The sequence below is a fragment of the Phragmites australis genome, chromosome 2 (assembly GCF_958298935.1).
Source record: "Phragmites australis chromosome 2, lpPhrAust1.1, whole genome shotgun sequence".
Classification (NCBI taxonomy): Eukaryota; Viridiplantae; Streptophyta; class Magnoliopsida; order Poales; family Poaceae; genus Phragmites; species Phragmites australis.
This window is the reverse complement of record NC_084922.1, coordinates 33,865,404-33,882,042: the sequence shown is the minus strand read 5'-3', so window position 1 is coordinate 33,882,042 and position 16,639 is coordinate 33,865,404. Positions and strand designations below refer to the sequence as shown.

The following is a 16,639-nucleotide window of genomic DNA, read 5'->3' as shown; positions in this document are numbered from 1 at the left end:
GATCAGTAATGTCAATTCCTTATGTCCTTTGTCAATGACTTGTTAGCCATTGTTATACTGGAATATTTGTTTATGTATACTTGTCAATTGCCTGAATAGATAAAGGACTTTGTTTCAGACAAAGACGATTGAAATACTTTGAACGGTGTTCTATGAGATATGCTTTGAGGAAATAAAAGCAGGGAATATGTATGAATGTCTTCAGTAATAATCTTGATGATGCTTTGTTTACTATAAGAGAGCTGGTTATTTATGAGAGATTATTTATATAGATAAAAAGTCAATTTGTATGGATGATACATCTTATGCTATTTATTTATGTATTTTCGTTTTTCATAAATAATCTACGAATCGACTAAATGTGAAACATGTCACATCCAGCGCCAGCGCGTGTCCCTGCCTGCCCAAGTGCCCAGTGCCCTCTGTCACCAACACCGCTCAAATCTGATGCACACCAAACACACGAAAAAGGCAGTAAAGCCAACAGGTAATTGCTTGTTTGTTTCTCCCGGTGGGGGCAGCAGCTGCCGCCTGCGCGCCGTGCCCTGCCGGCCCGGCCCGTGCGAGCGTGTAAATACGGCGAAAAGGTGCCCGATGCCTGGCTAGCTGCCGGAACACAGCACTGGCTCGTCCTCCTCGAACTCGATGCATGCAGCCCTGCACGAGACCGTGCAAGCGTGGCGCGGGGACTGAGAGTACCGCTCAGTGCCGCATGCAGCAGGCTGGCTCAACTCGAAGTCAACTCGTGTCCACTTGCTGCTACGGGCCGTGTGGTCTGGCCACAAGTAGTAGCACTAGTTCCATGCTCCATGCATGTGTTAACCATTGCTCGCTTGCTCTGATGCTGTCCCTCTGCATTTAGCGCATCCTCTTTGCCTCAGCATCACTTTGGTCGTCCAGTCTTTCACCTGGGTTCATACACCATTTCATAATGAATTCTAGCAGACTCGTTTTACAGCAAGGAAATTTTATATAACCCTTTACAGAAAGATCTCATGAGATTCTGATTCATATTGTTCTATTTCTAATCCAAATCTATGTAAAAAAAGAGAAGAAAAAGAATATATGTCGTGCTGAGGGAGAGTCTTTCGAAAGACCTGAACTTACAGAATTTCCTTCCAGCTTGACACCCCATAAAAAAAAAGTTGTTCTGGTCTGCTGAACTTTCTCTATGCTTTTGGGGGCGGTTAGTGCTGTAGCAATTCGGCCTGATTATGCTGCTGAAAGTGTAACCGAATCAACTAGTGGTCCAGGCAAGGCTTCTTTAGCGTGGGCCGAAATGCACCATCTGAAAAGGCTAAGGATTGGAGTTGATTGCTCCACACACTCGAGCATAGGCCTAGAAACTAGTCACATCATGGGAAATTTCCCCCTTTTTCACAAAACAGAAACAGAGGGAAATATTGAATCATTAAACTTTGGTTACGATCCGAGGCCCGTGATCATGTGTCGAAGTTTCACCAAGTCCCTTGCTTCAATATGTCATCTCCTAGACCTAGAGGTATCTTTGCTTGCACGTTGGCAACGGAATATGCTGGTGGCTAATTATGTTTCTTGCTTTTCCCCCATTTGACAGTAACGAGACATCGTTTCCCCGTTGAGCGCCGACCAATGACTCCATGAGCCAAGCTAGGTGAGAGACGCTTATCGGCCAGATCATAACATAAGATAGCACACAATACAGTCTGCAAACTTTCTCTGTATTCCTCGTGCAAGATCGTTTTCAGAGAGAAAATGCCTTGCGCGAGATAACTACTCTCGTTTTCGCTTAACCGAAGGGGCAGAGGGAGAGAGGCTCGAAGAGCTCACGACACCCATGGCATCGACCTGCTTCGTTACGTATCGATGGCCCAATATTGCCCACGCTACGGCAGGAGTCCAAGCAAGTGCGGTGAATGCCACAAAGGCCCAGCCAGGTTCCTGCGATTGCCACACACGCACGCCCAATTCAGGATCTGCTGCATGCATGTTCCTATGACAAGATAATTTCCAAAAAAAATCTAGAAAATGACCCCGCTTTTTTTAAGATGAAGGAAACTTTATTTCAAGGTGAAATAATATTTTGTCCTCTGCATCATGTAGGTACATATAGTCATTATTGGGCAAACACATGAACAGAGACAAATCAGCTTCAGAAAATTTGAAAAAAGAGAACAAGAAACAAAGAAGGCACTGCCATACAGCTCCACGTACAAGTTTTTCGATGTCACAATCGCTTGTTGTTACAACCTCTATATTTTTTTTCTCTACAAATTACGTCAGATAGATACCCAAAATTCCGAACCATCATAATCATGGATGGATAAGTAACAGGACATGCATTCATGTCGACTAACCGGAATATGACAACAGTCTCACCGCCGATTGGACCAAACAAATTCCAAGATACAACTATCTCCACATGAATTACTTAGTCGCTAAGACACTACACAAGTATTCACATTTATATTCAGCTAGCCACCACAATAGTTAAAATAGTACAGAACAGATCAACAAGAAGGCTGATGATAGGACAGCAAAATCGCGTGGAGGTGAAACACCTCCCCACGCACTAAACATGATGCTTTCATTGCATGACATCCATAGTCGAAAGCAGAGGCACCGCCAGATCATACCGAGGTGGAGGCACACCAGGCACCACATATTCGCTGCATGAATTTCAGCTTCCGTGCCAACGACAGGACCAAGCCGACCACCGATCTAACCTTGACAGCCACAGGGAGAGGACGCAACTGGAGGGAGGAAGGGGCACGACCAGACGGAGACGGGCACGCTGCCGATCCACGCACCACGCCGCACCCGGGAATTGTGACGACATGAGCCACCGGAGCCAGGAGGACACGGCCGCCGCGGCAAGGCTTAGCGACAGCGACGAGGCCAACCAAGGTGGCCTCCATAGTGTCTCCCGGGCGGACTCACGCCAGTTGTGCAGATCCGACTGCCCTCTACAACATGAGCACCACGCCGACATGAGAAGATTATCCGAGGAGCCACACGACCTCAGCTGCGAAATCCGAGCTGCCGCTGGACATCCCGGGCAGATCGGTGCAGATCACAGCGCATACGACCAACAACGGCCTTAGATCCGATCACACCTCGCCGGACAACCACCAGGCACAACAGAACTAGTATGGAGTTACGGGAGAGAGAAAAAACGACGAAAAACGAGAAGGGCGGAGCGGAGCCGACTTCGGCACCGCTGCAGCAAGCCGCCGCCGCCGGCGGCAGTTTATTTTCCACGGTTTTTTTTTTGTGCATATATTGATTATTATATGTACAATTCTTTAAAGGCTATAACAGAAATTTCTCGCCAGGTATATATTCACTATGACCTACAACAAAGTTTGAGGCCAAAATCCAAAAATAAATAATATACATGACCGTATTTACTAAAATAAATAATATATTATTGTATTTATAAATTTAGTATACGTATTCGGTATATTATTCTTCGAAAACATGTTTTTAACACCTCAAGTGCTGAATATGGTAATGTGCACCATAGTCATCATACGAGATGCCAAAAATAGCTGTATTCGATACATAATGTGCCAAATGAGGTGCAATATTCGACACATCACGTGCTGAATACAGCCTCCTATGTTGTGTGACGCACTCATGATCGAAGAAGCTAGAAGAAGCCGTTGTACATCTGTGTTTAAGTTTTTTTATTTAACACTTGATTTTATCTAGGAATATAAAAAAGTTCAAAAATTTTAAACATTTTTATGAGTAAATTAGAGCTCACTATCAACTCGTTTTAATTGTTTGATAAAAAAAACCTGAGCCAACATTTAATTTAAATTATCCAAATAAACTTACTTTTATAAATTCTAACAATTTTTAATGCATCAAATAAATACTCAAAAATATAGAAAAATTACTAATATTTTCCTAATGTGATGCATTAATTTATAAAAATGTTTCCAACCCTAGGTAATTTTGTGAAAAAATGAGTTCTTTGTAACGTCCTATTTATATGTATTTTTACCATTTCATGTGATATTATCTTTTTAAATCAATTTTTATAAAAAAAATCAAACATTCATATTGATGTATAAAACTCAAAAAATCATAAATTCACTAATATTTTTCTCATATGATACATGATAGATTTACAACTACTACTAATATGATAAAGCTAGACACTTAAGAAGCATAGAGCCTAAAGATTATGAATATATATTTACATTTATCTTTTAAAAACAGGTATTGATATGACAAGTTTTAATATTTATCAATTAAATATATAAATGATATATTTAAAATTTAAAAAACCAGATAAGGAGCATGTGGATGGGGATATCATCTCTCAAAGCAGGAACAGAGAATCAAGGAAAAAATGAAGCATAGAGAATAGCAAGAAGAACCTTAATATTAATTTTGAGAGGTTGTCCATTGTTTTCAGCTGTGCCGACAACAGATTAAATGTGGCATGTTTCAATTAATATGAGAACCAATGTTTTGTGCATATTTAATTTTTTTTTCAAATTAAATTAAAAAGAGAATATCATATAAAATGACAAAAATACATATAAATGGATCATTACAATGGCTTAATATTAATCTGAGAACCAAGGTTTTGTGCATGTTTAAATTTTTTTATTCAAATTAATGAAAAAGAGAATATCACATGAAATGATAAAAATACATATAAATAGAGCATTACAAAGGAACTCATTTTTTTTCATCAAATAACCTAGGATGAGAGGCATTTTTATAAAGTAGTACATCACATTAGAATAATATTAGTAAATTTCTATATTTTTAAGAATTTATTTGAGGTATTAAAATTACTAGAATTTATAAATGTAGGCTTATTTGGAGAATTTTAGTTAAATATTGGCTCTGCTTTTTTAATCAAACCAATTAAAACTAGTCGTTAGTGAGCTCTAGTTTGCTTATAAAAATATTTAAAAAATTTGGACTATTTTTTACTTCAAATAAAATCGAGAGTTAAATAAAAATCTTAAACGCAAACGTACAACCACTTCTTCTAGCTTCTTTCTTCGATCGCGAGCGCGGCACAGCACAGGAGACTGTATTTGGTACATGAGGTACAAAATACGGTGCAATCAGTGCATTTTGCATCGTATTCGACACCTTAGCCGTTTTCAGCACTTGTGTGCTAAATATAGTACATAGTATCGTATTCGGAACTGATATGCTGAAAGCATATTTTCGATAAATAATGTGTCAAATACATATGATAAATTTATAAGTACATCACAATATTATATATTTTTATAATTTTGGTTCTATATATTGTCTATTTTTAGATTTTTACCTAAAGTTCGATTCATTTCCACGATGTGGCGTAACAGCCCCAAACGTGCCTCATGGCCCAAACGCACCACACGATCACCATGTGTCCGCAGCGCAGAGTCGAATGGCTGAATCTGTTGAGCCTCGCTTGTTGCTTCGCAGAGCAGCTAGGTTAGGTTAGGTGACAAAACTATAAAAAGTACCATGTTGTCGATAAAGCACGGGGGGTTTGGTACTCGATCGGTTCTGGGATCCGAAAAGGGACCTCGCAACGCCGCAATCTTCACGCGAGTTGCAAAATACCAAACTTTTAAAGGGACACAGTACCGAATCGGCTTAGATTTGTCAAAAATGTTGCACTTTTTTTATGCTGTTTCCTGGTTAGCTCCGATGCGTTCCACGCATCCAATATCTAGATGTTGGGAGGGAGACGCTTTCTATGCATGCGGACAGATATATCCTTGGCTCGATGCTACGCAAATGATCGAGCAAATGCAGAGCAGCGCTAGGGGAAATGCAAAAATACCTGAAGTAAGGCTCTTCTTTTATGTAGTTTTGTTGATGAATGCAGGTCACGTCGATCGATCGGCAGGGATTAGCTACCTGTAATTTGATCACTAAAATATTGATAGGAGATTAACAATATGGAGAGACTAACAATATGGAAGGGCCACCCGCATAGTCAATCCAACAACAACCAGAATAGTGACTTTGTTTGCACCATCTATTTTCACATGTGCTCACGTAGCGCGTGGTTGGTTATGTGTATGAGCTTGAAACATGCTATATAGATGCATAATCTTTAAATTTTTATGTGCTTGGTTGATTACGTATAAAGTAGTCAGGTTGAGTAGCTGGTTCTCTTTGGACCAGGTTCCACAGAGATGCCTAATTTTTTGTGCTCCTCCTCACGCGGGCTACGCTAATGATGCTATTAATCGGTGACCAGTGCGTATCAAGTAGTATTATTGAGTATTAAAGTTGATTAAGATAAATAAGGGTTATTAGTAGGCCGTGAGACAAAAGTAAAGTTATTCTAACATTTTTTCTTGTACTGCCTCTTGCTTTTTCACGTGTGTTCAATGCAGGGATTGTTTGGTTGCAGATATCTCCTCATACTGTTTGGTTGCAGGCCCTAAGTGCTAAGCCAAATATAGGTTAAGTAATAACAAAATTTGGTTAAAAGATAGTCATTTGTTTCATGACCTAGCTAAAATTTGGCAACCTGATCAAAACACGACGACCAAATTAGCCGTCTAAAACTTGCCCTGGCTGCTAATTGATCTTAGACGAGTACGGTCAAAAAATTTTCAAGCGTAGCTAAATTTTGGCTTTGCCAAATCAGGCATGACCAAAATTTAATCTGCTTCATCGTGTCACATACCAAACAGGCTCAACCTGGCCATGTAAAGCAACCAGGCTCAAGCCGATGCACCCAACCAACCACGGCCAGATCCTTCAATGCACCAACAATTCAACCCGTTTGACCTCTCCCAATCCGAAGTCCTACCGTCACTTGAGTTCAAGGCTACGCCGCTGGGTACAGCGCCCCACGGCCAAAAGCGACCCACTGCCAACGAACACGCGTCGGGCGAGCACACGTGGCAGCCGCATGGGCCCCACAGCGTCCGCCAGCTGGCCACTCGGGCCCCACGTGCCAGCGAGCTTTTCCGAGGCTCGCTGGGGGAACCTTCGCCGTACGATCGGCGGAGGCGGTGGCTCCGATGGGCGCTACGTCGTCGCGAACCGACGGCGGGTGGCGCGTCGCTCGTGGCTCCTCCTGCTCCAGCCCCCCTGGTTTGAAGCGTGCGCGGTTTTGCACATTACACCCTGGGGTTAGTTTTATTCCCTGACGATTAAATAAAGACTTTGCCGGGAAGCTTTTCGGTTATTTCTTGGAACGCACTTAAAAGCAACGTCTTGTGGGTCCGGGGAGGGGGACACCAATTTGGGTATCCGCATTGGATGCGTAGGGCACATGACATGGATGGATTGGTGGTTGTCATGTGAACAAATATTTCTAGGAGTCCAAGCAATGAGGTGATTGGAGTATCTCACATGAATGGAGAATTCTTTTCCATCTTGTCATGTACTAGCAGTTGGATGCTCCAAATGAGTGTGAATTGGAATATGTCATAAATAATTGGTCTTGTTAAATTAAGATTGTAACCTTACTATAATAAGGAGGGAAAAAGGAGATGCTTGAGTATATTGGTCCTTACTGAGATTTTGCTTTTTTACAGTTATACACTATACCAACTTTTTGGTTATACACTATTTAGTCCAAATTATGGTAGTATCATTGACAAGTCATAAAAAAATACACCCTTAAAACTCAAGCAATTATAACACAATCAGCTCTACCAAATAAATACGAAATCATGTGCCCTACCAACATCTTCTTACCTCATAGGCTAGCTGATCGTCTAGTCAGCTTAAGTACCTTTTACCATATAGATTTGTCAAATATGTGGCCGGTGTAATACTTTAAAAGAAAAAAAAACAAATAAGCATCACACTCCCATTCCATTACAACTGTAGGTTTACTCCTCTTCATTGGTTTAGTCGTTTGGCACCCACTGCACTGATGGTTCCGCCTTGTCCATGGTATAGTACATGACACAATAATTTTATAAACATTTGCTCACAAAGAGTAATAATTTCATACTACTAACATAGTACGTTCCCTTTCAAGACATTATTCTTCTAAAGAAATCAATGGAGTACTGCCTACCCATTGGCGGCCAATGATTATTGTCCTAAAATGCCGAGATCTCAGGGGGTTAAATGCAACAGGGGCTCTCGTCTCCCTCACCTTCCCGACGGCGATCGGGCCGCCACATCCTCCTACCACTACTACCTCCTCCAGGAACAGGGACGGATGAGAGAGGGAGAGAGAGCCACTGGAAATTGCCTCGTGAGGTGATCCGACATGCGCACGCTCCTCGGACTGTGATTCTAGTCCCCTCCGCGCCGGCCGGGCGTGCCGCCACCCGGGTCAGGCGCCCTTGCGCTGCAAGTACGCCTCTCGTCGTCGTCGTCCTCGTCCAAGCCGGCACCGCCGTGTAGTCGGGATCCGCCCGGGCTTGGTATTCCTTTTTGTCGGTAAGGAAACCCTTACCTTGCTTGAGTCAATTTTTCGTTTTTGTTCATTGGAATTCAAAACTTTCTTTCCGGGATGGATGCTCCAATCCGTCCATTTTGATGCGGATTCGTGTGCCGCGCGGTGGTGGAATGCTATTTTATATCAGTTAATTTTCCGAAATTCCCCTCTCACGTTAGGTGCGCTGCTGAACTCCGGTGCTGTACATGCTTGACGCCGGTGCCTAGTTCCTACAATGGCCCGAAGGAATGCCGGCGCAATGCAGCGGGAGGGGTCGGTTAAGGACTGGTCAGAATTCGACACCTTGCCGTCCCCCAAGCTAGCGTACTCGCAGTCCTACGTCGCGATGAGGGGGCTGCTGACGTCGGTGGCCTCCCTGGATCCTCTCCTGGTGTCGAGCAGCCTCAAGTCCGCTTGGGCGGCTATATCGTCACACAGGCACTCTCGGTCCTTGGAGAGGCCGAAGGCCAAGTGGATGAACTGGAAGAGGGCCATGTTCCGTCTGCTCGTGTGTTTCTTGGTGGGAATTTTCATCGGATTCACACCGCTCTTCTCCCTTGATTTATCCAAGAAGATTGCTTCTGAAAATGAGAGGCTTCCGTTCGATGGGGATGTGGTTGATAGACAAATGCTGGAACTTCGAAGTACAAAGTTGGAGCCGTTTGCGGCGGAGGCCGAAGCGACCGAGGAACTGCAGGTTGATGAGAGCCCTCCAGTTCCTGCAATGTTGGATGATGAGGCAGACTTTATTGAAGCCTCGCATGTCGATCCTCCTGTTAATGACTCCGTTATTGTTGTGAGGAAGCAGCTGATAATTGTGACTTCAACTTCTGTTCGACCACATCAGGCGTATTACTTGAATCGTCTGGCTCATGTGTTGAAAAATGTACCACCTCCTCTTCTGTGGATAGTCGCGGAGTGGCCGTATCAGTCCCGTGAAACAGCAGAGATCCTGAGGTCTTCTGGGGTTATGTACAGACACCTTATCTGCAATCGGAATACCACAAACATAAGGAAGATTATTGTCTGCCAAAAGAACAATGCAATTTTTCATACAAAGAAGCACCGTCTAGATGGAATAGTGCATTTTGCTGATGAGGAGCGAGCATACTCAGTTGATTTATTTGAAGAAATGCGTAAAATCAGGTGACACTTCTGTGCATATACTTTCTTTGTGGTACTGAAAGTTTAATAGTCCTCTTTATCACAAATTCGTTCATGGGCAAACTTTACATGATGGATGATCTTAACATGGTATGAATATAAACGGTTTACCAATCTACTTATAGTCATCAAACTATTTTTAAACCATTGTTTGCTTTATTGTGCTTACCCCTGTGATGTGTATCGCATGCCAGTGTTGTTAAACCTTTTGAAAACCATATCTGTGATTGCTAGCTAGTACTAAATATTTTTCGCTTCTGAAATCTTCTGATATGGAGTAGTGTTTTAAATGGTACTATCAACTCTGGTAAAAGGATAATTCTCTTGAAGCTAGCAATAAGCACTTTATTGGTTTGGATGGAGATATGCATGCGTTCTTAGGTGGAGAATGATGCAGGGATCCACTTCCTCCTTTTCCGTCTTTTATTCTATTTTTATGAACCTTTCGTTCCAGTAGCTTTGATTTTATTTTATGTGAAATGCCCCACCGCACTAAAACACAGATTATTTGCAGAATTGTAGTAGGAAGCAGAGCTTTTTCATTTTCTTTCTCCACTAAACAAAAGCTTTATTGATGATTACTTTGTACGCTTCTGAAAGATATTATGCAAAGTGTGTCGCTTTTTAAGTCATTTAGCTAACTGCCTTCTGGTGTGGAGATGCAATGTGGTAGAACCTCCTGGTCCATTAGTTACCGATGTGGAACAACCACTGCATTAGTGTACAGACCAATAACTTCGCCTTGAGAGCCCTGACATGATATGGGCCTTGCAAACTCCTACTCCATTATAGAGGTGCCATGCTGTGACTTCCGAGAAAGCTGAATGAACTATAACCTACTAAGTCTAGGATTTAGTCATAAGCCCTGATGATGAGGGGAAAATGTAGTTTGTTGTCTGGTGCAACCAGGAGAGCTCCTATCTTCTTGATTTTTTTTTTTTTTTTTTTGCATGGAAGTATATGTTATTTGTAACACGGCAATATTCACTATGACCAATTTTCAACGAGTATTGTTCCTCTCATGTGACAGTTGAGAATGTTCCTCATGATCTTGTTCTATGTTCTGCAGGCGCTTTGGCACATGGCCAGTAGCAATACATGTTGGGGCCAAGTATAGAGTGGTTTTAGAAGGGCCCCTTTGTAGGGGTAATCAAGTCACTGGATGGCATGCAAACCAGAGAAGGGGTGTTCCTCGCCGATTTCCGATTGGTTTCTCTGGGTTTGCTTTTAACAGCACTATACTTTGGGATCCCCAGAGATGGAATAGCCCCACTTTAGAATCTATTATACTCCATTCAGGTGGCAGAGGTGGCTTGCAGGTGACTTTAATTTTTAGTGATTTTCAAGAATAAAAATAAAAAGATGATTACATGTTTTCACTTACCTGTGGAACTTTGATTTTCCTGCTTGAAATAAATCTACTATGTTGATGATTGATTTTAGTTTCTGCTTAACTTTAATCCAACAGAGCATGCTATAATTTAAGTCTTTGTGAGAAAATTGTCATCCTTGTTGACTGTAGTATGAAGATTCACTAAGCTCTGTGAACTACTTACTGATCTTAAGATACAATCTATTGAGGTGGACCGCGAACCAAATGGAACCAATGTACCATTCGTTAGAGTACGTATGACAGCACAGTGCTATTAAAAACTACGAGTGTCCCATGAGTATTCGTTATAATTTACTACATCCGTTCTTTTTTACTTGTCGTTTAGGACATTAACATGGTCTCCAAAACACATGTTTTAACATTACTTTTTATAATTATTTCTTAGTGAAATTTGTTAAACATGTTATCATAAGGAAGTATTTTTCGCAGTGAATCCACTCATATTATTCACATGTGTTGAATCCTAGCATCTTTGTGTGTATTAATAGTCAAAGTTTTCACGCATTCTAAAACATCTATTTGAGAACGGAGGTAGTAGTATGCAGCTATGAAATAGAACCAGTATAGGTAGAAGCAACACTTACTAAAGCACATCAAGAAAGCATCTTTATACTGAGACTGTGGCATTGCAGGAGTCAAGGTTTATCGAGAAGCTTGTTGAGGACGAGAGTCAAATGGAAGGCCTTGCAGATAATTGCACTCGGATTATGGTCTGGAATTTTGATTTGGAACCTCCTCAACTCAATTACCCAACCGGTTGGTTGCTGCAGAAGAACCTAGATGCTGTTGTGCCTATAACATAACCGTCTTGCTGCTCCCCTTTTTGTTTGGTCCTCCTAGTGTGAATGACGCCTTCCTGAACTTGGTAGCTCCAGGATCACGCGAAGCTGCTCTACCAAGATCTGGTTCAAATGTCATACTAGTAACAGTTGAAAGCAAGAAGCCTGACAAAGGAAAATTCTTTCTCCCTGCTGCATTCTTTTCTATGTTCATTCTTCCCCCCTGTTTGTCAAGCTAGATATAGGCTTGTACATTTCTTTTCGCTTCTGTTCGTTACATACATACATGCATATATTACTTCACAGATGTGAAAGTCTGCCTCCGTTGCACCTGTTGAAGGGCAAAGACAGATACTCTCTTGATACATGAACAAAAGTTAAATCAAAATCATAGATTGGAGTTGGTATCAGTGTGCTATGGTTGGTCCCCATTCCCTACTTCATCTTCACTATGGCGCTGTACTTTTATCTGTCGTGAACTTTCTTTTGGTCGAGAATTCGAGATATCATGTATGCTATATTTGCTTCATTGCTTGGCTCCTCTGGCCTGACTACATCTTCGACTGGCTACATCTTCGACTACATATATTACCTTACTGCAATGTTTGTAATCCTCCGAATGATTAATGAAGAGTTGATCTTGGTCTGAAGAAATGGGTTAAAGATAGTCACAAAGAATATAATCTACAGAGTTTGTTATAGGTTGATTGCAGCTAGCGTGCCAGATCTGTAGTCAGTTCCATCTATCCAACGAATATCTTAAGCAGGCATCTGGTTCACCAACACAACATATCGGGGCTATTTGGTCAGGGGCTAAAAAGAGCCAAGCCAAATTTTGATCTTATCTTGAAATTTTGGTTTTCGTTTGGTTGAAGGTTAAAATTTAGTCATACCTCCAAAAAATTTGATCGGCTAAAATTTTCCTATAGTATTTTTGGGTCAATCTCGGGCGATCAAATCGTCCGCTAAAATTTTTAACCAATCAAATTTTAACTTGATCTCACACTAAATACTATTTTAACGGCTAAAATTTGATAATATTGTGATTTAGTCTCTGATCAAATTTTGATTTGACCTGTAAGAGCAAAAAAAACCAAACAGCCACGTTATGCCTCTACGGCCGCCGGAGAAACCAGAGGCTTGACCCTGTACACGGTTCGCCGGTGAGGGAGCTGAGTCTGAGCACGCTGCTGCACGGCCGCCGCGGAACCGAAGCAACTGGTGCCTCACACCGAAGTAGGAATCTCCGTGGCTCGATCTCATCCGCAGCCTCTCCCGTGCTCAGCCCGTAGGTGCTAGAGCTTTGATTGGACTCCATGGAGCTGCAGCTAGATTAGATGGAAAAGGAGAGCGTGTGTATGGAAGGGGACACGACAAGGTAAAATCAATATTCGCTAAGAGTCGATGCATTGGGTGTTGGGAGAACGCTTTAGTAAGTTCTTAAGCTTACCAAACTATTTAAACGTCTATAAAATAGTTGCTCTAATAGGAGGTTAGAGCTCTAACACAGACTCCTGATGATAACGAGTCATTTATTCTCTATAAGAGCATCTCCAGCAGCCTCGTTTTCCTCCTCGCCATCGTTACTTTTGGCGAGATACGGAGAATATCACGGTCCAGCAAAGTGGCCAAAACGATTGGCATCCCTATTCACTCGTCATCCCCTCCTCCAGACTCGGCAAATGTAGAGTGCCAAAATCCATCGCTATCCCGAGCTCCAACACTCCCGTCTCCGTTCCCCAACTCCTCCCCCCGTTCCCGCATTGGCCCAGAAGCTTCGCGCCCTGGCCGGCCTCCTCGGACTCCACCCTGCCTCCTCTGACTTGACCAGTCGCCGCGCGCCATCCCTAGGCTCGGCTCCCTTGTCCACCAACGCCATGGCTGAGGCAGGCTACTCAACCGAGCTTGATATTTCCCAACCAAGCTCCAACAGCGCGCCCTCCACGGTCTCCTTCGTCTCCACCATCGCCGCAGCAGCCTACGGCGCATCGTCCCCGAGCTCCACCGCATCGCCGCAGCAGCCAGTCCCATCGCGGATCTAAGACGTGTCACCCCCTGCTCGTGTTGCTCGCCGTCGATTCCTCCTCAGCCTGCCCCACTTCTGCCAGTGGTCCTCAGCCTCAGCTCGACTCCTCGACGCCGTGTGGAGCTCAGCTCCTTTTCTCGGCTGAACAAGTACGCCATCAAATCCTACGCGAGCAAGCTTTGCCTGTGCATTTGCTGCTTGCTATAGTGCCACACAACCCCTCCACATCTCCGTCTTGTCCTGTGAAGCCATTTAATCTGAATGCCTAAATGACGGCCTTATTCTTACAGTGTGGAACCTTTGGTCTGAGCGGAACAGGTTTATTTTTCAAAACAAGCAAGGTACATACCTGGATTACTGGCAATTAGGCTAATTGGATAACTTGTCTAATCTGAGAAAAGATTACATATTACGGATGGCTTGAGAATGAGAGTGAGGAGCTCATATACTCAGTTTGTTTGTCCCGCTCTGTTTTTTTTTTCTCTTAGAGCCCATGGCTGCTGTAAGGGTATTTATGCATTTTAAAAATCTACAAATTCTCATCACAATGGAATTATTGATTTTGCAATCCATGAAATCGTTCATGGCCATTTTGGCTGCTGCTGTAGCCAATTTTGTGTCAATTTTGCTATAATTCAATGCATATATAACCTTAATGATCAGTTTTCTAAGTCAAAATCAGAGTAGTGCGTATCTCTGTTGCCACTTGTTTTGGGTGAGCTCAACATGTTGAAAAAAGTTTTTAATGTTTACATCTTTGCATTATCAGCATAGATACCTCGTAGGTGCATTGTATCTGTTTTTCTTGTAGGAGAACATTGAACACATAATATGAACTTGACTGTTTTTCATGTTTCCTAGTCCAAGCTGATAGAAGGGAATGACCTATTTGGTAGGAACTAAGCATGAAATTTGTTGGCCCTTGATTCTCAAAGATTTGCCATGTTGGTAATTTCAACTTTCAACTGGCCACTTCATTATTTGTTCCTTTCCTGAACACCATAAATGTTGCTTCTGCTATTATGCGTAGATTAAGAAGTTAACAATTATCATTGTGATTAAATATTGTTGACTGAATTGAAATGCGCACCTCAGCATTAGCTCGACTGATATTTGGTTCAGTTATGAATTGCAACAAATTATTGAGTAGAACAAGTTAATACCTTGCATTTCTGTATGCGATCATGCTGTTTCTAGATTGAACTAGCTTTCCTTTTATATAACATTGGCAATGCTTTGTGTTGAATTTTTTAGGGAATATAGATCACTATGTTAGCATTTTGACTAATAGAGACAATGGAAATGCTTGGGATGGAAATTTAGATTGGCCTGTAGTTGAGGAGCAAGAAGCACCAATTCAAACACCTCCTCCCTCCATGAGACCAAACAACAAAAGATAAAAAAAAATGTGTGAGGAGGAAGATAAAATGTTGGTGTCGGCATGGCTAAATATAAGTATGGATGCAGCCCAAGGGACCCAACAATCTCGCTCTACTTATTAGAAGAGAATTCATTCTTACTTCCACGAGCACATGAACTTCGAGTCGGATCGTAATCCAACTTCCCACCAGAACCGTTGGTCCAATATTCAAAAAGCTATTAGCAAGTTTGCTTCTTGTGTTAATGAGGTTCAGCGGATAAGGCAAAGCGGGGTTACAGAGAGAGACAAGGTTAGTTAACATGTTGCTTTTTTCAGTTACTTCTAAATTCCATATGTTATGTGCAAGTGTAATAACACATATTCAATATTCAAGTGTAATAACACATATTCAATATTTACTTGTTTAGATTGTTGAAGCATGTACTGTGTACAATGGAAAAAAATAATGGAAAAACATTCCAGATATTGCATTGTTGGCATCTGTTACAACACCAACCAAAGTGGACTGATTTGCTATCTTCAAAGAAGCAGAAGAGAACATCTAGTTCATCTCCAGGTTCTTCTACTCTTGCAAGTGCCAACTCAAGTAGCCCAATTGATGATGAGGAATACCTTGTAGCAACTCTAGAAAGTGATCCCTTGAGAAGACCAAGTGGTAAAAAGGAGGCCAAAGAGAGATTACGGCGAGGTAAAAGTTGCCTGGGTGAAAAAGGTAACATGTAAACATGTGGTGAAAAGAAAAATGAGCACATGAGGTTCAGCAAACAAGGTGAAGAAAACTACATCGACAGATTGCAAACCTGCGACGGAAGAACGTTGGGCCGTAGGTTGGATTATCTGAAAAATAATCTTGGTATAGTCTTGCATGCCCTCCAACTCTATCGCGTTGAAGTTCCTGTTGTCCAGGCACGAAACCTCCATGGCGTTGAGTGTTACCGTGCTGGTGTTATCAGCGGGCTAGCTGCCTTGCAACAAGAAGCACTTCATCGTCATCATCTGACGACGACGAATCCAACACACATTGCATGGCTAATCCGCGATGACTCATTTCTGAACCAATGTAGGTGGAGTAGCAGAGAGGAGGAAGAATGATGTGAATGAGGAGCAACCAGATGGCTTCTCATATATAGAGCGGAGATATAGCTGTTGGGGAGCCGTGTGAAGAAACTAGTCGTTGAACAAAATAGTCGTTGGAATATAGCTATTGAACAAAATAACCATCGGAATATAGCTGTTGAACAAAATAGCCATTGCAAGAAACAGCCGTTGCGAATAAAATATAGTATATGAGATATGGAGTGTGGGATTTGGCTAGTCTGCTGGAGTGTGCAGAAATATGGAGGGGGAATCTTTTGGAGTGAATAGCCAAATGAAGATATGGCTAGTTAAATTTGGCTAGCCTGCTGGACTTGCTCTAAGCGTCGCTATAAGAGTCTTTGCATTGTACATGCCCTGAGTCGATCTATCACACACTTTCAAACCGTCGAATACTTCATGCAGTATAACTTTCAACTACAAATTTCAAACA

The 16,639-nt window shown here is 42.2% G+C and overlaps 1 protein-coding gene across 1 annotated transcript; it reads left to right on the top strand.

The window, feature by feature from the left end:
• Nucleotides 1-8,042: 8,042 nt before the first annotated feature.
• Nucleotides 8,043-12,097, top strand: LOC133908469 (probable beta-1,4-xylosyltransferase IRX9L). The gene is made up of 4 exons (XM_062350507.1): nucleotides 8,043-8,370; nucleotides 8,548-9,514; nucleotides 10,602-10,851; nucleotides 11,558-12,097. The coding sequence occupies exons 2-4, from the start codon at nucleotides 8,604-8,606 to the stop codon at nucleotides 11,726-11,728; spliced, it is 1,332 nt and encodes a 443-aa protein (XP_062206491.1). The 5' UTR covers nucleotides 8,043-8,370; nucleotides 8,548-8,603; the 3' UTR covers nucleotides 11,729-12,097.
• The last annotated feature ends 4,542 nt before the right edge of the window (nucleotides 12,098-16,639 follow it).